Source organism: Cyclopterus lumpus, chromosome 7, assembly GCF_009769545.1.
Source record: "Cyclopterus lumpus isolate fCycLum1 chromosome 7, fCycLum1.pri, whole genome shotgun sequence".
Lineage (NCBI taxonomy): Eukaryota > Metazoa > Chordata > Actinopteri > Perciformes > Cyclopteridae > Cyclopterus > Cyclopterus lumpus.
Window position 1 is genome coordinate 6,391,624 of NC_046972.1, and position 23,420 is coordinate 6,415,043.

Genomic DNA, 23,420 nt, shown 5'->3' on the forward strand with positions numbered 1-23,420 from the left:
AACCGGCGATTCTCAAACCTACTCAACGCCACATTTTCTGGTATATTTCCAAGAACAGGTATTTTTATTGATGAAGCAACCAAACATCTATTACCGTAGGAATACCTTCAGTGGGCTAGATTCTCTTATTTACACAACGCTTCCACAAAGTAATACAAATACTTGGTTTCATGTCAAAGTATAGATATAATACATTAAGAACTGCGAACCGAGGAATTGAATGGTTTATAAAGCAACTGTCACAACAAATCTACAAATTAAAAAAAAAAAAAAAAAAAAATGATGATAGAAAAAGAAACTGAGCACTCATTAACTTAACTACTGCAAAACAAGTCCTACTTCAAAACAAATCTGTACAGGCAGGTTCTTTGAGTGTCCGTGAAATAAGGAGGAAATGCAGCTCTCCTACGTTTCTGGCCTCGAGAGTTCTGTTGAAGGCAGATGTCTAATGGAGTCCACGGTAATTCTTTTCGAGGCGAGGATGAGACAACCCAAAAGCATTTTGTACAGTGAATATTGTCTTTTTCATTCTGTCCGCTGCCTCAAACAAAGTGTGGAGACGTGAGGAAAACAGTTTCTTTTCCACTTCTCTCGTTTCCTTTCGCGAAGGGTCCTCACTTGATGTGGAGCACTTTCTCGTCAGTTTTTAACCGTTTGCGTCTGGGCTGTATGAAGTCGTCCTCGGAGTCGTCCGTTTCGCCGTCGTCCATCCTCTCCTTCGTTTCCGGGCACTCAGTTTCCGGCGTTTCGGGGAAGCTCTGCCCTGGGAACATCTCCTGCAACTTCTCCTCAAAGTAGAGGCTTACGGCCTTGCCAGATATCGCCATCTCTGATCCCACCTGGAGGAGGCGGAGGAGGAGGAGCAGAGAGGGTGAGGGAGAGGGGGTGGGAGAAGAAGAGGGTGAAGAGTGATATATGGTGGCAGCAGGTGGTGGGAGCACAATTGGAGCAGGATCAATAAATGGGTTGAAACAGGGGAGGGAGGGGGAGGGGGAGGAGGAGACAAATTAGATCTGGTTAGGACTCCTCGTGGTAGGGTGGCCCCGGCTCAACGTGGCTGTACAGAGCAGAGATATCCGACCGCCCTGTCCCACTGTGGCTCCATGAAGCATTTCCACAATCATAGGGAAGTGGCCAAATTTAATTTAGGCTAGCTTCAAATATTTCCGTACACATAAAAAAAAAAAAAGAAAAAAAAAAAAGGGTCAAACCAGTGGGGCAAAAATTCAATATTTTCTTTTTAAGGTTACACACACACACACACACAAAATAAAAATGAAGAGATTATGTTAACACCAGGACAGACACACACACTAGGATGGAGATTATGTTTTTTAAATTAAATTTATATATATATATATATATATATATATATATATATATATATATATACACACACACATACATATACACACACACACCAAATACTATGAGGGGCCTATTTAAATATTTAAATTAACCAAATACTGTGAGGGGCCTATTTAAATATGTAAATTAACCAAATACTATGGAGGGGCCGTGCAAGCCATGATTCGTTTTTGGGCCTCGTACATAGACATCCACTCAGTTTCCCGTATACTTTGCTTTCACATTAGAGAGCGACCTAACACCCACTGTCCTCCAGTGGTTTGACTTTTCCGCTTGCTGCAGTAAAGTAGTATTATACTCTGACATAACCATTTATTCTAATCTTACAAACATATTCCCTTTATACTAAAAAAGGTTCTACATACGATATTCAGTGCATTGATAAAGCAGCACACGTATATTTGCCACGTAGCAAGGCTGTCCACGCGTGCATTTTAAATGTATGCAAGTCTCTCTGTTGCACCCCACTGGCTGGCTGATGGCCCGCCGCGCCGCACTGTGCTCATACAGGCAGTTGCAGCCGGTAATGCTCTCACCTCCCCACATGCTCCCCGCCAGGTAAACCCCGCTGGCTCTGCTGCCATTGTTTATGCTGTGAGCACCATTCGCTGCAAGCAGCCGTACGGAGGCAATAGATGTATATATAAAAGTGAAAAGCAGAATGAATGTACGCTAGATTCATTCATTATGGTTGACACAGCCCCTGATAAATTACAAAACACGTCTATATTACATCATGATTTGCGTCGGAGAGAATTAGAAAGGAAGTGATTCGTAAGAGTTTGCGGTTAATATAGCGCGTCGGTTTCGGAAAGATACAGGAAATGGGTTAACACAGACGCCCCCCCAAATCCAACAAGCAGTATTCTTGCCCCTTAGATAAACTGGTTTCAAGACCTCTAATGCAAATAGCATAATATATTCAACTTTTTTCAAGACCTCCAGAATCTGTAATCTCCAATACAGTTCTTACCACCTCTCTTTAGGATAAAATGGAAAGAAATGTAATCCATTTCTCAGTCGATCTATGTACAACTTCTGTAGTCTGAAACTGTGTGAGTGGCCAAGTCTGCTGCACATGAATTCTCTCAACACTAAGATGAACGGCAGAAACATTTCTTGGAGCTTCAGTGGGAGGAGGCCAGACATCTGTTCTCTGTTAGAAACGGCTTACCTGCGTATTAATCTGTTTCTCCTCATCATAAACCTGGATTATTCGAGACATCTAAAAAGGGGCAATAACGTTACAACAAAACAGTGAAGCAGCAGGGGGGGGGAGAAAAGAGTTCACAGCACAGGCAGGTTAAATGAGAACAGATCAGAAATCTGTTTAGGGCCAACTGTGCTCAAGCCTGGAGGTGTGCAACACTTAATTGATTCAGCATAAATTAACAGCAAGTAAAGTCTGCCTGGTCTTCTTTCCTCTACAGGAAACGTGGGATCATTTCTGGTCATCTCTAGTTTCTAATTCTGTCTAGTTACATCAGCATCTCTATGATTATACAACATTCTTGAAATAATATCAACATATATAACCTTAAGTAAATGTAGTAATTTACACAGAAGTGGTAAAGAAACAGACTGAACTGTGTCTGTAAAAAAAAAAAAAAGATTATGCAACACCATCAAAGTCTTCGATTAACCAGCGCTTTAAGCCCTCCAAAGCTCTAAATATTAACTGCTGATAACCATTATGTTATGTATGTCAATGAATTGGTACAGAGGCAGACTTTTGGGACCAGTTCCTCAGAACCTGCTGTAATGCTAATGCCTGTGAATATTAGGTTTGTGTTACAGTGTAAACGGGCTCTCATAACAAACTGATCGACCAACACTGACTTGACAGACAGACTAAGCCACTATTCATGACTTAAAAAAACAATTCTTCAATTTAAGAAATTAAATCGGTTGCAATTAGAATTGCTCCAAAAGTTTTAAAGCCATCGGCTCTGCAATATGTCAAAATAAAAAAACAGTCAACTCATCAGGAAAATCTAAACATGTATATGTTACCTGAATAATTACATTAGTAATTAAAAAACTACTCATTACTTTAAGAATCTATTAATCTAATTACATTGAAGATGTCTTTCTGCTAAATAGTGAGAACCCTGCTTGCTGTTAATTTTTGTGACATAATGATGTCATATGTACAATGTGCTGCAGCTCAGAGGCATTAAGATCAACACTGGTGAGGTAAATTAACGCCTCGGGTTTATTCTGCGTTGTCATTCCACACATTGTTAACTTCTTGAAAAAAAGAAGCTGTCTCTTGTGGTTGGAAGGTGAAACACATGATCATATACAGAATCCTTTATAGCAGATCCCTCGAGGGCACATATCAAGCAAGATGTAAGTACACACGAGGGTTTATGCGATCATAAGCAATTAAACGGTTACCCACAACAAAAAGGATCAGACAAAAGTAATTAAACCCACTACAATGTTCAAGTGAAGCATTTCCCCCAATAGAAGAATCAAGTGAGCATGGTGACCCATTGAAAACCATACTTGTGATTTCTCGTGACGCAGACAGTGTTACCAGGGTTCAGACAGTGGTGGAGCACAGTGACGACTCTGTACGCCACCCCCCACCCCAACAGCCAATGTTAGTAGGTGTATAAAACTGTACACACATTGCAGGCCGTAAGCACCCATTCCCACTTTCTTTTCCAATGCCAGACTGTGTCTTCACATAAGGTTAGAATAATATATTTAGGGCCATATATTTGACCAATTATTGTTTGGGGCCTTAAAATCGGTCAAATGATTCAATCCAAGCTATTCAATTAGCTGGTGGCAATTTAAACTCCAACTCATATCAGTCTAACCCGTGTCTGCATGCACACACACACACACACACACACACACACACACGCACAAGTGGATGCCATTCTCCAAAGCAGGCTCAAGATTCATGCCGCTCACCTCATTGTAATTTGCACAGTTTGTGAAGATCAGACGCATATCGGACACAAACTCCTGGATGGCGTGGTAGTACTGGGAGCTTCGTAACTGCAGCCTCCTCTTCACCTTCTTCAGGTCCATGGGCTGCTTGATAATCTTGTAGTAGTTCGGCACCTGGTTAAACAAAACTGCGTCAGACAGCATCTCCAACTGCAGCAGAGGTTGTCGAAAAAGTTTTCATTTGGCTCGCAGGTGAGCGGCGGAGGGAGGACAATGTGGCTGGCGTTTGAGGACAGCTGGGGGTTACATTTTGGCACACAGCCAAGCAGTACTGCGATACCAAAACGGAGAATTAAGTGTCGGAAAGACAAACTTTTCAAAGGTTATGTTAATGCCTTGCCGAGTTGGTGTCCCATGAAAATAGGACTTTACCAAATGCCTTTTAATTTTATTTTTACATTCGTAAAAGGTATTCCAGTAAAGCTTTGAATATCTGGCGTTATATTTAATGACGTCATCCCCCCAAAAAACTAAAACACACAAAAACCTCAAAGTGATTCATCGGATGAATGAGTGGAGTATCTTGATTAAATCTACTTTCCTAAAAAGAATATAACTCATCAGTTTAGTTAACTGTGGGTGCGGACTGAGCGCACGGTTGCTCTGTGTGTGTGTGTGTGTGTGTGTGTGTGTGTGTGTGTGTGTGTGACAAAAGAGTGACCGGAGAGAGACCGGGAGTATTACACGCAATGTTTCTGTAAGTGATTAATACACACCAAAGCTGTGAGTCATCACTACTAAGCAGCCACTCACATTCCTATTATAGCCCTACATGAAACGTTGTATGTAACTCACACAAACCACATGTCATAAGGGTCTCAAATATCCCATTAGGCTTTTTTTGGTAGTCGTACCTGGAGGGATGACCCAAGCAGTTCCAAGAAGGTTCTTAGCACCTACAGTGATGGGACACCCCTTAATAGTCATCTTTTTCTAAGATGTGTTTTTGTCCCATTTTCGCCTTTAATTGATCGCTTGACTAAATAGACAGGCAGGAAGTGTTGAGAGAGAGTAAAGAAGGAAAGCGTACAAAAAGGCCCAAGTCACAATTGAACCAGGGACGCCGCGGCCACAGAGCATGTACCCCTGACCCCCAAGTTACAGGACACCCTCTCCAACAGGAATCAAAAGTAAGAAGGGCTAGATGAACTGATGTTCATTTGTACAGCTATTTAACAAGTCATGTCTCAACAGATTGTATGAGTTCATAAGACAAGACAAGCTAACCAGTCAACTATAAACCTCAGAATATAAAAAGGATAGAATACAGTACGCAATAAAATAAACAGAGAAAGAAAATACCGGCCCACGAAAAAGGTGGACCAAAAGAATAAATAAAAAAAAGTTAAACTGTGAAAAATGAACCTTTGCCACTGCATAAGAAACAAAAAGGAAATGAACAGGACTGAAGACACCTGGGCCATCAGGTAGCAGAACTGCGTGTGTGTGTGTGTGTGTATCATGTGGAGCTACTTACAGAGCTAAGAACAGGTTCCCTGAAGCCCACGCTGAGCTCATGACAGAAGATGTGCAGCAGGAGGCGTTCACATTTCTGCAGAGAGGGAAAAAGGTATTAGTTGCCTTATACTCATCCCGAGGAGGCCTTTAAAAAGGTGTGCTGGCTGTACTGACCCTTTGGTCCTCTGGACTCAGGTCCTGCTCTCCTTTGACTTTCTTGCTGTCGTCACAGAACTCTATCTCGGGGGTGGTCAGACTCCGACAAAACGTGCAAAGAAAGTCACCCCTGAGGCGCAAAAAAAGAAAAATCACACAGGGGACATTATGTTAACGTTACCGTTCATGATCTATACGGTCAATTCACTGCAGCTTAAGACAAGCGATGAGCGGTGTGCTAAGATATTACGCTGAGATGAAGAATGAGCCGGGAACTACAAATTGTTTCACTGTTGCATCTCATCCGTTCTGCATACAGGATTCCCACCGTTTGCTAGTAATAATGTCCCCAGGACGTTCCCACTTTCAGTGATGATCTAGCTGGTGTGACAGACAGGACCATTTTATTATCAATTATATTAACAAGTGCTGCCTGAACACAAATAACAAAATGCTCGATGACAAATCTAGACTGAACTTTCCATACCTAAATGTACTCCATACCAAAACAATGCAGCTTTGTGTTTTAAGAGACAATGCCAGCAAAGAAAATAAAAGTACAGTTAGGCAGTATTCAGCCAGTGTTCTGTGCTTCCCATTCATTATTATCCAACCTACATGTGCAAAAATGTGACATGAATTAGGTTCCTCCAAGTTTTCCAGGATGCGTTGGGAAACCCTGCTGTTATCTTTGTGTTATCTGAGCTGTGTTATCTTTACAAACTCTGTGTGCACGTTTCAGTATGAATGTTGCGGCAGTGTGCAACAGCAGTTAAATTGTTCTAAAAATGCACCACCAAAACTATTGACCGGGACTGATCACTTACGTTGGGAAGATCTTTATGGTGGGCACATGGCATTTCATGTGGAACACCTTAGGGCAGCGGTCGCAGCATAGCAGGTCACCGCCGTTGATACACACGGCACACCAGTCTTCATTTGGGTCGTCCTCTTTCCCACCTTTGGTGTTAGTCCCTTGGTTGGAGTTTCCATTAGTGAGGGGAGTGTCTGCCGTGCTGCTGCCGTTCCCAGAGGGTAATGAGGTAGTGGAGGTCATAGTGGCATTCGAAGAGGTGGCGGCGGCATTGGAGCCATTGAGTCCAAAACAAGAAGTTTCGGATTGGGGTTCTGTTTTGATGTGCTCCCCTAAAGCCTTGAGAGCGTCTAGACCAGCAGATACAACTCCCAATACAGGAAGGGGGCTGTTCTCCAGACTGCTCATCTGGGGGTAAAACAAAACAAAAGGTTATCAAAACCAATATTTACCACTAGTTATGTTGTTAGAAGGATCCAATGTAAACAGTTATCAGGCATATACATTTTTTGCATATTTTATCACAGGCATTTGTCTGCTTTGGGTAAGATAATAAATAACTAAACGTTTTTGTCAAAACTGTAAGCGTATCTAGTAATTATACTTGTTGAAGTACACATTTTAAAACTAGAGGACTACGTATTCATACCATGCAGGCACTCCTCCCAGAATCTTTGTCCCGCTCCATCTTCAGAGAAGAGGCCGGACAGCTGTAGCTGTCATCTGTACCAGGCTCTTGCTTCACCCTCACCTGCTCCACCAAAGCTCCACCTCCAGGTCCCGCCCTCCCCGCAGAGCTAGAGCTGGAAACAAAACACACAAAAACGAACCATGCGGAAAAGATTACCGCAACAGTTTGAACTCATTACAAACCAATTAATTACTAACTGTGACTATAATTGCTACGTTCACTGAGACTACACAGGGATCATAACTATAGTGACTTCAGACCCCACGTCAAGCACAGGAAAAACATAGTGTGCTTTTGTCATTTGGCCCTTTGGTGTTTAATATAGTCTGTAAAGTTAGGCAACTAAAACTTCTTTCCTCAGGGGAAAATGTGCAGATGTTTAATCATATCTCTATCTATCTATCTATCAGAGTTCCGGTGATAGTGTGAAAAGCGCATGCAGTTTTTGCAGATGTTCTCCCCGTCTCTGCAAAATCTGCCGCTCTACTGCTGCTCGTAGTTTAAAATGCAACCCAAGACCTCATCTCCACTCTGTAACGTTGGCTCCTGCTGTTTCAGAGCCTTTGGAGCCTGAGCAAGTCTCGTCTGTATCGATCGTTCCTTAATATAGTTAGTTAGTTATATTAGAACTACCTGGCAACGGGGACGCTGGCGAAACTTAACGCCGCTCTGTCTAGGACTGTTTTTATCCTTTTTTTTTTTTCATTCATTTAAATTATTAAAATTATTTAATAATAAATAAATAAAATTATTTGTATTAAACAGTGTAGCCATTCTTCTGACTTAATTATTCTGCAAATCTTGGATTATTTTTTTATTTTGTGATTGCCGTTGGCTCCTGCTCTCCACCACTGCGATCTGGTCAACTGGCGTCGGCTGGCTAGCCGACAGTCTCTTGCTGGCTGGCCGACGGTCTCTTGCTGGCTGGCCGACGGTCTCTTGCTGGCTGGCCGACGGTCTCTTGCTGGCCGGCGGCTGCGGGCGAGCCGGCCGACTCCCTGCTCCGTGCTGTTGCTCTGAGGCTGGTCGCCTCTCAGCGGTCCTGGTGCTCCGGTAGTCCGGTCCGTGGTTGGCGATTGCATCCACCCCGGCTGGCGTGGTTCTGCAGTGTTCCACCTCGCGGCACCTCGGGCTCAACAGCTTCTCTGCTCCTCCGTTCGTCTCGGCCATCGGGGCGCTCGGACTCCTTTGTCGGCCCCGTTGCATCCACAGAGCCTCCCGCGGAGGGTTTGTTTGCTCCTGGCCTGATCGCTCCACGGTTTCTATCCCCTCCCTCTGGTCGGCCGAGCGCATCGCTGCAGCTCATCATCACAACAACAGTCTCCAAGAGCGAGATGGTGGCAACGAAATTAAGAACTGTTACAGCTCCCCCAGCACCCTCTACTCTTCCTCCTGACTCCAGTCCCCAAAACCGGACTGGTACACTCCAAGATGTCGTCCTTTTATGCAGTTCTTTGGTTCCCCTATTTTAGTTTGTCTGTTCTGCTTTATTTTGTATTTGTCATTTTCTATTCCTCTATTGTGTTCATTGCCTATATGGCATTGTCTCCTTTGCCTCATGTATTTTCTGAAATGTTTACTTGTATTGATGTTATGTTTTTACCTTGCTTCTATGTAGAGCACTTTGTAAACCCTGTTTTTAAAGGTGCTATATAAATACATTTTAAGTGTGGTTAAGTCTTTGGTTCAGTTATTGAATCAGCGAACTTGGACTCTGGCCTTTTTATGTTCTACAAATTTTAACAGGGCGTTTTGTCACTATAATAACTTCATATCTTCTTACCTGCCCCTGCTACCCGTGCTGGACGTGCTAGAAGGTCGTGCTGGTGTGTGGGCATTCGACAAACCTGCAGATAGAAATGAGACGGGGAAACAAAGACGCAGGCGACAATGAAGCAGCAGTGATCAAAACTTATTGTACAAGTCTCATGTAATTTCAGTATCTAGGAAGGAGACACAGGATAAGATGATGGGGTGAGCAACTTGCCAATATGCAACACTAAATACTTCTATAACATTGTAATGACGTATCATGATAATGTTCTGGAAATTAAAGTGAAATTACTTCGACATTAAAAGATGTCATTGCTTTCATTAAATCCAGTGTATAACATTTGTGTAAAAAGACATTAAATAGTTGGCGGTATAACAGTAAACCTTCTGTTTGGTCAGATGTGAATGCGAGTCCATCTCCCTGAATGTACCTGAAGATCCAGGCGAGTGTGTGGACAGTCCAGGTGAGGGGTTCATGTCCACGGAGCCAAGAAGATGCTGCGTGCTGGCTGTGATGTAGCGAGACAGGAGGTGTCCAAGGTTGCTGGAACCGGCATCCTCCAGCTAGGAAAGCACAGTGGCAGGGAAACAGACAAAAAGGCCAACAGATTTTTGTAAATTAATATATTTAATGGAAACTAGACTCTCAACCAGGGGAAATATCGGAAAACGTTGGCCTGTGTCAAATCTGTGTACCCATTCACCGCATCAGACTTTGTAGTTGTGCTTCGCCACACTTTGACAAGTCAATGGTACCTTTCATAAATGTATATAAATTCCCAACATTTTATATCATTTGTACTCATTCCTCTCTAAAAACATTCAACTGTTTATCATAATATTAATTATGGGATACTTTCAATAATATATTGAAATTACATTGTTTTTCTTTAATTAAGAGCATTGTTGGCATTTTTATTTTAAGTCTGAAAAGCAATCTAAAAGTGGCAGGTCCAAGAATCAAATACATGGTTAGAATGTGCGCACCTGAATGGGCGGGATCTCAGGTAGGCAGGGCAGGTTCTCAGGATTGGTGACGGAGGGGATGAGCTCGATGGGACCTATGATGGGGCTGGCAGGGCCGCGGTGAGCATGTGCACCTGCCATACTGGCACTGGTCGGACTTGTGGGGTTGGCATTATGAAGGGATGCCACCGGGAAAGGGCCTGCATGGCCTGGGTTGGAATGCTGCATAGAAAGAGAGAGACGGAGTGATGAAGGAAAAGAAGATCATTGGAAGGAGGGAAGGAAGATAGGAGGTGGGGATAGAGGGGAGGACAGGAACAAGGACATTGGTCATTTGCTGAGTTTGATCACAAACATTGCATTGTAGAAAACAACATGGTTGCATGATCATGCATTTGGGTGACACATGCTGCACAAGACACAAATGTCAAAGTAGGAAAAAAGTGCCAAACCCCTGATTGTAGTAAGAAACGAAACCTTTGGTGGCTCATCTCAGATTCTATAGACATCTGGACACAAAGAAAAGGAGGCTGGATATAGTGGAGGTTTCTCTTATCTAGTCTTACATGCAGGCAGGACATGTACATTTTCATTCTGTACACATAATCAGCTGTGTATGTATAGATCATTGGTAAAGCATTGCAAAGGAGGACAGAATGAGGACACAGTACATTTGCACCCTTCTCTGAAAACTCATTTAAAAACAAAATTTTGATTGGCCCGTCGTCCGCATCTTCCGACGCAGACGTTCAAGTATTGGCAGTATTTAAAATTAAATGTTTTGATCAAATTTAAATTTGATTTGTATCCACAAAACCTTTTTTTCCATGTTTGAAAAGGTGGCATTGCTTCCAAAATCTAAATCTAAAGTATTCAGTGCCAACGTATAATCCTGCTGGTTTGCTTTTCACATTGGCAGACAATTCGCTACTTAAGGAGTTTTTGACTTTTAGTGACACCATGGAGCTGTATTTCTATGAGTGGGTCCCTGTTTTGTTTCTTGCACACGGACAAGGAAACAGTCCTACCTATGAAGCTGTTAAAGGTCAACAGGGCGCAATAACAAAGCAATTATGCTACAATGCACCAAGGAAGACATGGAAGAAGACGACTGCAAGCTAGTAAACATGGACGTAAACAAGAGAAGGGAAATGCACTCGACACGTTGTGTGTGGTTAGTAACACTGAATGGAAACATAATTATTGTTTGTTTACAAGAAACCTTCAAAAGAGGCATATATATATATATATATATATATATATATATATATATATATATATATATATATATATATATATATATATATATATGAGATCAGAATGCATTTCAGCTGGGTGAATTGTCCAGTCAAGGAGGATCAGACAGATAGATAGATATTCTGGGTTAAAATAATTTACAACAACAGATGTGTTAAGACAACAAAAAAATCATATATAAAATCCAAACATTCATGTCATACAGTGAAAACAGAGTGTGTTTGCACTGACCTGTCTCTGTAGCTGAGGTTGCATCATGGCAGGATACTGCTGCCCGTTAAGTCTCGGCTGAGCTGTGGGCATTCGGCTCTGCGGTGGACCCGGGAGACGCATATGGTGGGAGGAGGGGTACATGGGGGGACCTGGCCCACCATTCATACCCCCAGGCCCTCTCGGTAGCTGCTGCATACTGATGAGCCTTGGAGGCTGTTAAAACCATAGATATACAGACTTTGTGAAAATCAGATCATTGGATGAACACAACCAAGGCAATCTATACAAACTGCAAGTGATATTCAGGGTCACGCAATTACAAGAACAAAACGTATAGTTAATAATGCACATGATGGGTAGATTAAAATCGATTCCTTGATCTACAGAAAACAAGAGTTGAATTATCAATTCAGACATGCATGCTTTAAAAAAATACAACATATTCTCTAGTTTCATCCTCTCAAACTATATGATTTGCTGGCTTTTCCTCGTTTCATCCACTTTAGTGGAGAAATAAAATCAACTTCCAGCAGCATGTTCCTTGCTTAAGATGAGTTCTCCATCACAGGTAACAGTTCATTTTTTAAAGTTATATCGAACAATATTAATTTCAAGCAAAGTTCAAGCAAACCTCTTCACCACATCCATGCATGCTTTCTTGGTTTGATTTGACAAGCACAACCTATGCATGCAATGTTTTTTGCAGCTTGAATTGAATGACGTCCCTTTAACCGACCGTAGGTCGGAATATTCAGTGTCCGCTCACAAATAAATTACCACACAAAGTACAATAAAATAAAGTTAATGAACTGTTTATCTCCATCTCGGTCTAGTTCAAAGTCTCTGACGGTTTATTTTCTATTTAAAAATTAATGCTTTGGAAAATATCTCTCCATCTGTCCGGAGGTCTGGAAAGATATAAGCCAGTGATAAAAAAAGAAAAGAAATTACAATAAGAATAAAATGTAGAAGTAAGCTCCTAGCATCTTAGCGAGCCTCCCGGGTGATCCACTGGAGCACAGACTTTCATTGCATTCCACACCTCGACTGGGGGATGTTTTCCATACCTGCTGCGGACCCATGGGTTGCCCGGCCTGTCTGGCATGCTGCTGGGACATTTGGGAGGCGATGCGCATCTGTTGCTGGATCTGCTGCTGTTGTTGTTGGTGTTGCTGCTGCTGTTGTTGGTGTTGTTGATGTTGCTGCTGTTGTTGTTGCTGTTGTTGTTGTTGTTGTTGTTGCTGCTGCTGCTGCTGCTGCTGTTGCTGTTGGTGCGGGTGCTGGTGCTGGTGCTGGTGTGGGTGCGGGTGTGGGTGCTTCTGCTGTGCATAGGCTGCCTGCTGCTGCATGTGCTGCAGCCGGAGCTGGGCCAGGTTGATCTGTCCTGGGTGTTTGCCGTGGTGACCTTGGCCTGGAGAAATTGGTGGTCCTCCAATCATCACGCCGGGCTGTTGCACAGGTGGCGGTGGCTTCTCGATAACCAAATTACCTACGAGAAGAGGGATAACAGTAAGCCTCATTTATTGAAGTGCACATGCTCTGGACGGGTGTGAAAAAGTCCTTTATTGTATCTAATTCTTACTGCTGTTCATAGCCCCTGTACAATAAATAAGGTATGACTTAATCTGGTCAGCCGGCATTGCAAAGACACACCTTTTAAATGACAAATTCAGACTAATCTTGATTAGAATAAAATCAATAAGAGACTGAAAGTCAATATAAACAGAATTACTGAGCAATGGGGTATAATAATACTAATAATAATAATGATAATAATCCCCTCACCTAGATTCACTACGTTTTTGGCCCAGAAGGTGGGGTCACAGAAGAAGCGTACAACTCCGTTGGCCTGGGGCGCTGGCTCCAGTCTAGCCTTGAAGAGCTGGCGGAGCTGGAACAGAATCTACACACACAGAAACCAAAAAAACGTCCTTCGGTTAATGAGCCTGGCTTTAGTGGAGGAACAAATGCCTTTTGGGAGCATTTTCCCCCCAAAATAAAAAAAAAACTAACAATAAAGTTACCCAATTATCCAAGTTGCTGACTTGTGGTACGAAGTCAAAAAACATACGGCACAAGCCTCTTGTTTTCACCAAAACAATAAATACCCCAACCAGAAAATTTGAGAGAAAAAAAGTTATTTAGAAAAGGCTGATACAGAAGTATACACCAAACAAAATGCCATGTCTGCTGCTGAAAACAGATTTCAAGGACAAACAAGAAAATACCAGAATACTAGCTGCAACCCTACATCTGATAGTTTATTGCTGCCCGATGACAAAGTTATATTAGAACTCAAATGTTCCTCAAAAGCACTAAAAGTAGGGATCCGCATCCAAGTGCAGTTCTTTATCGTGAAAACAAACCAGCCATGTTGTCATCAGAGCTCGAGCATCTCAACTGCTGAACATCCACGGCTCACGAGGAAACATACCAGCCTCTTGCTGTAGAGCAGCGCCGTGCTGCTGCCCGTAGAGATGGCCCACTGGCAGAAGCCGAGCACATGGTGGATCTGTTGGGCCAGCTGGGTGGTGTCCTTGTGCTGAGACACAAGCCTCAAACTGCGCTCTTTGGTCACACTCTGGACAGAAAAGAGAGATCATTCTGGTTAAGGGACTACTGAAAGAGCCTGACCATACAAGATACATTAATGTTATTACAAAATGTTAGCATGTGCAGCGAGATGGATTAAATCATTAGATTAGATTTTTTTTTTTTTTTTAAAATCTTTTCTTTAATGTATATGTAGTATATGTGGGTGTGTATATATATATATATATATATATATATATATATATATATATATATATATATATATATACACACACACATGTATGTATATATGTATGTATGTAAGTATATGTATATTTGTTTATATATATATATATATATATATATATATATATATATATATATATATATATATATATATATATATATATAATGGATTTTGCAGATCTTAGCCAAACCGACTTAATGTTCTCTTACCTCTAACTGCTGCAGCAGGGACTTGCCCTTCTTGTTGATCTCGTTAATAAGAGTAAATACTGCGATTTTGATCTCGTGCTCCACCTTCTTGTGCGTCTCATTTAGCTCTTTTAACCTGGAAAAACAACAACACTTAATTTAGAGAGCCACCAATAGAAACGCTGACGGCATGCGTCAGTCCACCAACATAGATATTAACAAGCGGTAACTCGATCAATGTGCAGCACTGGAGAGGAGACTGGTGATGACAAAACTCGCACCTGCTTTGCACCTGAGAGACAGAGTAATGGACATAGTTCTTCTTTTCCTGCAGTTTGGCCACGCTGGTCTCAATGATGCCTTTCTGGTTCTGGAAAGCCTCCTCTAGGAACTGGTACCTGAGAATAAGGGGGTGTAAGTTGTTACCAACAACTTACAATGAACGGATTGACTGGGATTTTCCTCATTACTAATAAAGATTTATGAGAATCCTTTCCTTTTCTGTGTGGTGGTAAGAGCAGTATTCATTCCCTGTCTCCCAGTTGGGAGCGCTTCCGTTCACCTTGCAAAATGTGAATTAGCCTCCGATTAGTCCGGCTTAGCTTATCCTCACCGCAGTGAAGCCAGAGTGAGTTACGCGTGGCAGAAAATATATATATAATCCATAACGCAGCAATCCATTAACGCCGACAATGATTCTTTCATGCGTTAACGGCATTATTATTTTTTGTACTGGGAGGGGCTTAACACTGCTGCGCACATTGACCGAGAACATGGAGAAAGGCACTTTTAAAATAGACATTTTCATTTAAAATCTCTACAAACTGGAGTTATCTTATCACCAGAGTACTACGAGCATGAAGTACATCTTAAAAGGCGTTACACAGCATTGATGCCAACGAGCTAACCAAACAACCAGTGGAGCGATTTTTTGTGCATAATGTGATTAATCGCTGCTAATCACAGAAAAATCATGTGATTAATCGATTAATTTTGTTCATCTTTGCGCACCACTAAAATATATGTTTGCTAGCAAAATCAAATGAGGCAATAAAGTAGTACACGATAATGAATTTACAGATCATTAAAATACCTCTTCTGCATTGTGGAAGTCAGTTTTTTGCGGGTTACACCTACAGTCAATGGGTTGGGCTCATCGGCTTATTTATTCTTCATAGTTCATTTTGTTTGTACGCCCTCTGGCATCTTGGAGAGTAAGACAGCAAACAGCACGTAGAGTATAAACGCCTCCGTCCATGCCTGGAGCTTGGGCGCCATCTGCGGAGGCTCACGCTACGGTGCCAAGCACAAGTATGCACAGCACCCTTGCATGCAAGGCATTAATCGTCGGTTAACTCTTAATGATCATTAACCAGGTCTGGTTATTGGAGGGGTGTGTTACATGTTGAGCTACCTGTGCTCCTTGTGCTCCAGCAGCTGGCAGTCCCTACAGGTCAAGGTGTCGCAAGTCTCGCAGAAAAGCTTCAGTGGCTCCTGCTTGTGGATGGGACAGAAAACAGGCCTCTGTCCTGGCGTAGCAACAGCCTCTATAGACATAAGAGAAGAAGGACAAAAATAGACGACACCAAAAACACATGTCAAAGCCAGTTTAGGTTTGCCAAACAAGACTGCAAAAGCCTCAAAACTCTGGTCAGAGCTTCAGGGTGTATGGTTTCCCAGCTAGAGTTACCATCCAAGCAACCAGACTCTGCAGCACTGTTACTATGGCAACAGCCTACCAGCGGAACCACACTGTGCTTCAACTAGGGTTAGTCTTATTTCGGCTTTTGCAGTCTTAGCTTCAATAAACATGAGTCGGCCCTTTACGGTGAGGATCAGCCATCTTACCGGAGGCAGCGTCAGCGTCCTCCTTTGTGTGGATCTTGTGGTCCTTGGTTATTTTGACCCTCTGGTGGGCCTCCACGCAGGTCTTACACAGCCATTCTCCGCACTCCACACAAAAGCCGATGGTTCCTGCGTTGTCCTCACAGCTTGTGCATACCTGAGTAAAATCACACCCAAAAGCATGTAAAAAAAATTGGTGCCGACCGATTCAGCTTCTCCAAAATGTGTGCACAGATCTTGAAATGGTGTTTCCTCAATATAGACGCAGTACTTTAATGAAACAAGCAAATGTTAAAGTAAAATGTTTCTTGCTGAAGACAAATGTCTGATGTACAATGGTATTGATAACGAAATCTGGTATATTAAAGCCTAAACTACTCGTTTAGATTTGTGTCATCACGCTGCATATATTTTAAATGGCACAACTAAACAAATGGTCATAGGTTAATTCATGCATCTTAAATCTCACTTTAGCAAAGTACCAGTCAAACCTGTGGCACGCGGTGAATATTACATCTTTGAAATACTCTTGGCAGTTACCAAGAAAGATAAGGTTGCAGGGCAAGCTGGACTACATTTAATTGGTGCACAACCAGATACAATTTGCTGAATTGTGGACAGAAGACTGTACTTTGTTGTTGCTTTATTAGAAAATAAAATATCAGAATCCCATATTTATGCAGAGACCCCTCCAAACACCTAAGTGGCAAAGCATCGATGCAGATACACTTATGTACCACATTATGGCCGCAAGGCCGACCGCTTTGACATACCTGTGCAGCCTTATTATCCGACGCACTGGTAGCCTCTGTGGTATCTTTGACAAAGTAGTTGTCAATGATGTCGCTCTGTTTGTAGTCCTGGTGGCACACCGAACAGCGCATAACATTTACTATGGGCAGAAAAGAGACAGAGAGCGAGGGGGACGCAAGTCAAATGAGATCAAAAAGGTCAAACGACGGGCTACACAGCCAACGCAGATGAAAAATGGAAACAAACTCACGTGAAATCCATCACCTGAATGGCATGATTAGAATATGGCCAAACAACAAAGACGTTTCCACTTAATTGCATTAGTTGGCTTTGTTAATGGCATTAGTTAAATTACTGCTATAATCATACACCCCAACAAATAATTTGTTCAGTACATTAACTTTGCCAATTATGTTCACAAATCTATTAATGTGCAAAATATTAAACTTCACAGAAATACATAAATAATTTATATTGAGTCAGCATAATATATGTCACCCCTCCTCCTCTACCTCATAAGCCCATAAAATCCCCCCCTCTCACCAGCCAGCTGAGGTAAGAACTGGTTGAAGCCAGTTTGAACCGGTCTATACTGGCTTGAGCAGCACACAGCCGGTTTGTGTAAGCTCCAGCTGCATGAGCCTCTGAGTGATGGGTTGTGAAAGCAGATGGACTAGGGTTGTGTTGAGGAACCCACACATTCCCTCAATACACACACACACACACACACACACACACACACGCACACACACACACACACACACACAGCTGTCACAAGACTATAAAAGCATATTCAACCCCACTAACCGGTCGGTTTGACCAAACTGGGCTTTTGCTTAACCAAATGTGTCGATTTGCAAGTGCCTTAGTGCCAGAGATTTAGCAGTGAGCCGCGACCAAAGCTTACACTGGGATCAATGTGTAATAGCAAATATCCTTAAAATACAAGGAAACAATCAATCCAAGGGGACATTGTTTATCTTGTAGAAGTGACAGATATGATCACATTTCAACTCTGCTTGGTGTCCGTTTTTACTTTCACTTAATCGCAAGATGGAAAAGGACCCCAATTTTGGTCCAACCAAATAAAATCTCTGTATCTTAGGTCACTTCATTTTCTTGTTCTTTTTTGTTTACAACTAAGCAATATGTACTTTTACAAGTATTGTGCAGGTGAAGGCACATTTAGCTTTCGCATCAGATAAAGCGTTCTTCAGGCACACCTGACAGGTACTTCTGGATATACAAAGAGTTACATCAGGAAGAAGGTAAACAACATGGCCCATTACAAGCTGCTACCATGTAGGCAGACACCACAAAAGAGAAGTAGAACGGTAGGTTTAATTTACGAGCAGTGAAGTTGTTTCTGAACTCTGCATTTTCACCTAGCGTTTACATTTCCTCATTTTATGTACACACCTTGACATGCACATTATCATGAATAGATTTGCTGATCCAGTATCATTATGGCACCTTTCCTTTGACTAGGTAAAGCACAGGGTGTAATACTATCAATCAGTAGCTTGGGTAAGTGTGGTGACAGTTTGTAACCCTTGTTAATCAAATGCTATAAATCTAGTTGCTAACATTTTTGGAGGATTTAACTGCTACAGTGGAACAGGGCAATTAATAATCTTCTGATATGTCTGAGTTTTCCCCAAACTCAGGCAAGTAGGTGTTGAGACACTGGGCCATATGCAGTTCAGTTCTGTATTATGTGACCCACCTGCCAAAAGTCCAGTCAACTGTGGCCAAAGGAACATTTCAAGTGAAATATATATATATATATATATATATATATATATATATATATATATATATATATATATATATATATATATATATATATATACATATACATATACACATACACACACACATTATATATGTGTATATGTATATATATGGGGGGGGTGTTTGTATTTGCGCTGAGTAGATGATGTGGTTAAGATGACTGCACTAGGCCCTGCAATTTGAATTTGACGTGGGACATTTATATATATATATATATATATATATATATATATATATATATATATATATATATATATATATGGGTATATCTGTGAATCTTAGTTGCATTATGTTTTTTGTCATTTGCCGTCAAAAAATGTGGCAGATGAAAATAAGCCTCTCTGGCTAACTTTGGCTCAGTTACAGTTTTACTGTTGATTGGTGTGCATTGTCCCCGGAAAAATAACCAAATAAAATAAAATAAATTATATTAGAACTCTCCAATGAGAGTAAAAAAGCTATAGCTTGGTGGCAGGTACTGTGAGGAAGTAAAGTCGACACACAACGCTAAAACCTGAGGATTAAAAGGAGTAATTTGAGATGTCCCCTGAGACAGAGCCCCCTTCGTTAAACTAGAAATACGACACAATTGTTTTGTTGTAGACTACCAGTGCTCAGGTCTGTTTTTAATGGATGTTGGAGTTACATCATCTGGGGCCAGTATTTCAAAACTTGTAATCCAGATCAGAATGATCCGGATAACCAAATCCCCCTGTCCTCATCCACGGATCAACCTGATCTATCCCGGTATTTCAAAACTTTGCCTGATTGGATCAGAGTGATCCTGATAACGGCAGATTGGGATGTCAAAATTCGTCCCGCCCCCTGGATCACAGACAGGAAATGGAGTGAACAATTTTACCGAAAAAAGGAGAAGCTGGCACAACTATTGTCTCTAAATGTAAGTATAATCTTGGTCAGTGTTGATGCGTCCTAAAACTAGGTGAAGTCAAATAAAGCCGAGTTTGCGCTAATGCGAGCTAACGGTGCTCCATTGACTTCTGTGTTAAGGAGCTAACAAGTTAGTAAATAGGCTAGCGTCTGTATGTCGGTGTCCACAGTCCACATTTTAATGCATTTACCGGTACTCGCAAGGCATTGCGTGTAGATTTTAAAATGTGTTGTACACATCTTTTTAGGAAACAGTTGTCAACAAAAAGGGACAGCCCTAAAACCTTAATATTTGTTTTTCTTTGCAGATCTTTGTGGAAAGAGAAGACAGACAGTTAACACAGACCTCCAAATGGCATAACCTTTTGAGCTTTGGCTATGAACATTAAGTGTGTGTGCTGAATGCATGTTAATAAATACATTTGACTGATTATGTTGATGTGTATTAAGTATTTTGGCGACGAATACGTTGTATGTTTTTTATTTTTTTTACTTCAGTTTTTCAGTGTTTGCTGAAAAATAAAAGGAACGTGCAAAGAAAATTAACATTGATCAAACAGCAGTGAAGCGTAGCTATATCTGTATCAAACAGGGACCTTTGGGAGCAGTTACACTTAGGCTGTTCAAACCTTTACATGCAATCTCCCTCAAATCCACCTCTGAGGTGGGATCAGGGCAATCCTGATTTTTAGGATCAAACTGATCCAGATTTCCCACTAAAGTTTTACTCAATAACAGTTTTGTATCCGGATCAAAATGCAGGATTGGATTCCCGAATCTGAATCTGAATCGTCAGATTAACCCTAACCCTAGATCGTCAGGATCAGATTTGCTTTGAAATACCAGTTTTGGGGATCTGATCAGGATTTAATCCAATCCAGGAGGATTAATCCTGTGGGATCATTTTGAAATACCGGCCCCATGACATTAAAAGGAGTAATTTGAGATGTCACCCTGAGACAGAGCCCCCTTCGTTAAACTTGAAATACGACACAATTATTTTTTTGTAGACTTCCAGTGCTCAGGTCTGTTTTTAATGGATGTTGGAGTTACATCATCTGGATCACCGTTGCAATAAAGAATATTTTTGTGCAGAGGTTTCACATTAACATGAAATGGGACCAGACACCTACCTGTATACCATCAGTATAGTTGCTCTACAAAATATCGACCGACAAAAAAAAGAAAAGAGTAAATAAGTAAAATTAATAAAAAAGGTGAAAGTCTACCTTAAAGAGTGAAGCAATGGGAGGAAAATTATGGATTGAAGTGCAAAAAATGGTCTTTTATCCCCCGAAGGGAAGTGAAAACCATGCAAACAATTTATTTTGCTTTAGCTTACGCTTGCTCACGGTGTGACACTTTTCTTACTCCAGTTGAGCTGTTGTTGACTGACTCTTGGGGCTTTTTGTGAAGTATCTGACAATCGTGCTATCAAAAAAAGGTATCGACAGAGCAGACATGTGATGTGTGCACCTTTTAAAAGCCCTAAGGTAGCAAACATATTGGCAAGACAAGTGTATGCACATGCACTAACATGGCACTGTTAATTAGATTGCATTGTATTCAAGGCAACTTATTTTGGAGACCTCGTAATGATGCCTTTCATGTGCCATAGTTATGGTTATGACTACGATGTAAGACTTATGACCTAAGACACTATGGCAGTTCAAGAAAAAAAAATCATAAATAGTAGAGAACTCCTACAGTCGTATTTTGATACACACACTTTGGATAGCTTTTTTAAAATATATATATATATATATATATATATATATATAGTTTACGAGTTAACAGGACATTTGGATTTCTAGGGATCCAGAACAAATACTTTTCTACATTAAGTAGCTAGATAATAGTATTTTCAACTCTCTGCACTAGAGATGAGCTCACTGCTACTAATAGTTGTTAATGAATAGGTTGAAGTGCGGTGTCTGATCACCATCCAAATCGCGTCACTGTCGTCTAACTGTTAATCAACTGACAAGCCACCTTTCTTGTAAATCATTACAGCAGTATAATTGCTTAATGGAGGATTTGAAATGCATAACGTTAGTTGAACTCAGAGAGAGAGAGACACGCGGTCTTGTAAGCACACACCTGTCAAATTACAAAATTGCCTCGCTGTTGACAAAAAACTATGACGAGACGGAACGTGCACAGTGTATTTATGAAGCCAGACACCTTCTCCCTTTTCTTGTACTGCAATACACTGACATGCAATCATCTGACCGGTCCGCGCTAGTGTTGGTAACGCTAACGTCAGGTATTGAGATCCAGACCAACCCCCTTAGGCGTCAGGTTGTTAGACCTCGTCAATTTGTCGCCGAATATAACTAAATTAAGTGTTGATGTCAGAACTTTTGACAGACGGCGGTTCACCTTAACGCAGCAGACGACTGTAACCAATAAATACAACTCACCGATGTGCGTGTCAGTCTGCCCGTGCGGTCCAGGTACCTGCACGCTGATCTGCCTGTCTGGTTGCGGGATACATTTGAGGCAAAAGGAGTGCAGGCAAGGCAGAAGTTTGGGTTCACAGTCTCGGCTCTGGAGACTTTGTTTACAAACTGCGCACGTATCAAAAAAATTGATGGGAGCGGGTACCGGGGCGGCCGCCGGAACCGTCGGTGGGGGGGACATTTCAGTGGTTAGTCCGCCGACCGGAGCCTCGGCAGCGGCAACGGTGGCCATGGTTTCAGCCGCCGTTGGCTCTTCTGCATTGGCGCTGTTGGTCGCAGTTGGGCTGACGGCGTTGCTAACGCTAACATCGACTTCCACAACTGCAACAGTAGCAGCAGCAGCAGCATCAACAGCAGCAGGAGCAGCGACAGCCCCGCCGTCGCTGCCGTCTCCGCCGTCGATGGTGGGTGTCGGTGTCTCGTTGGCGTTATCGTGGGACTCTGTTTCTTCACCACCCTCCGTGGTCGATTCTATGACTATTACCGCATTTCCAGCTGTCGTCTCTGGCTGCTCGTTATCTTTCGTTGAGGGCACCGAGTCCGAATTAGCAGACTGTTCCATATCCTCCTCGCCTTTGTTATCCGCCATCTTCCTTCCTCTTTGAACCGCTGCACGCCCTGCGTAACTTTTCGGACCATCAGTACGTATGAATACGTCATGACGTCGACCCAAGACCTTATTTACTTGTTTTGTGGCAAGTTTACGATACACGATTTAAGTGTATCTCTATGCCCCTATGTGTGAACTGTTCATGATGTGAGCCAGATGGCTAACAGGGTATGAATATCTGTAATACATAAATATCCGAACAGGGAGTGTTGGGGGGGGGGGGGGGGGGAATAAATACAATTATACACATAAGAAAAATATAGAAAGAAACAAGCACCAACACAGACAATAATACATACTGCAACAAAACAAAAACATCATTAGGGGGAAACATGACCTGTACCTTTTTTTGTATCTAATTGTCCTCCAACTGTCTATGGGAGAATGACTCAGTGTAACTCCTTCCAACTACAATTGTCTGATGTTATTATGTTT

At 41.9% G+C, this 23,420-nt stretch overlaps 1 protein-coding gene across 5 annotated transcripts; it reads right to left on the reverse strand.

Annotated features, from left to right (window-relative positions):
• Window positions 1-33: 33 nt before the first annotated feature.
• Window positions 34-23,038, reverse strand: trim33 (tripartite motif containing 33). Of its 5 annotated transcripts, XM_034538324.1 has the most exons (21): window positions 22,337-23,038; window positions 17,249-17,367; window positions 16,479-16,632; window positions 16,045-16,177; window positions 14,912-15,028; window positions 14,652-14,766; window positions 14,098-14,244; window positions 13,449-13,566; window positions 12,731-13,152; window positions 11,682-11,876; window positions 10,646-10,702; window positions 10,215-10,415; window positions 9,659-9,791; window positions 9,238-9,301; window positions 7,413-7,566; window positions 6,777-7,171; window positions 5,968-6,079; window positions 5,813-5,887; window positions 4,297-4,449; window positions 2,543-2,593; window positions 34-839 (listed from the first exon to the last, which is right to left on the reverse strand). In XM_034538324.1, exons 1-21 carry the CDS (start codon window positions 22,962-22,964, stop codon window positions 615-617), a joined length of 3,768 nt encoding a protein of 1,255 aa, XP_034394215.1. In that variant the 5' UTR covers window positions 22,965-23,038; the 3' UTR covers window positions 34-614. The 5 variants fall into 5 exon arrangements, with proteins under 5 accessions (XP_034394215.1, XP_034394217.1, XP_034394216.1 ...); XM_034538326.1 differs by lacking the exon at window positions 10,646-10,702 and having other exon boundaries at window positions 22,337-23,035; XM_034538325.1 differs by lacking the exon at window positions 2,543-2,593 and having other exon boundaries at window positions 22,337-23,035.
• Window positions 23,039-23,420: the final 382 nt, after the last annotated feature.

Excerpts from the sequence above, each read along its gene's own strand:
- trim33 (XM_034538324.1), bottom strand. The coding sequence starts at position 22,964 with ATGGCGGATAACAAAGGCGAGGAGGATATGGAACAGTCTGCTAATTCG. Across the intron at positions 16,633-17,248 it reads CGGATAATAAGGCTGCACAG|GTATGCACAAGCTGTGAGGA; the intron begins GTATGTCAAAGC and ends GATTTTACTCAG. Across the intron at positions 10,703-11,681 it reads AACCTCAGCTACAGAGACAG|ATGTCTATAGAATCTGAGAT; the intron begins GTCAGTGCAAAC and ends CTTTGTGTCCAG.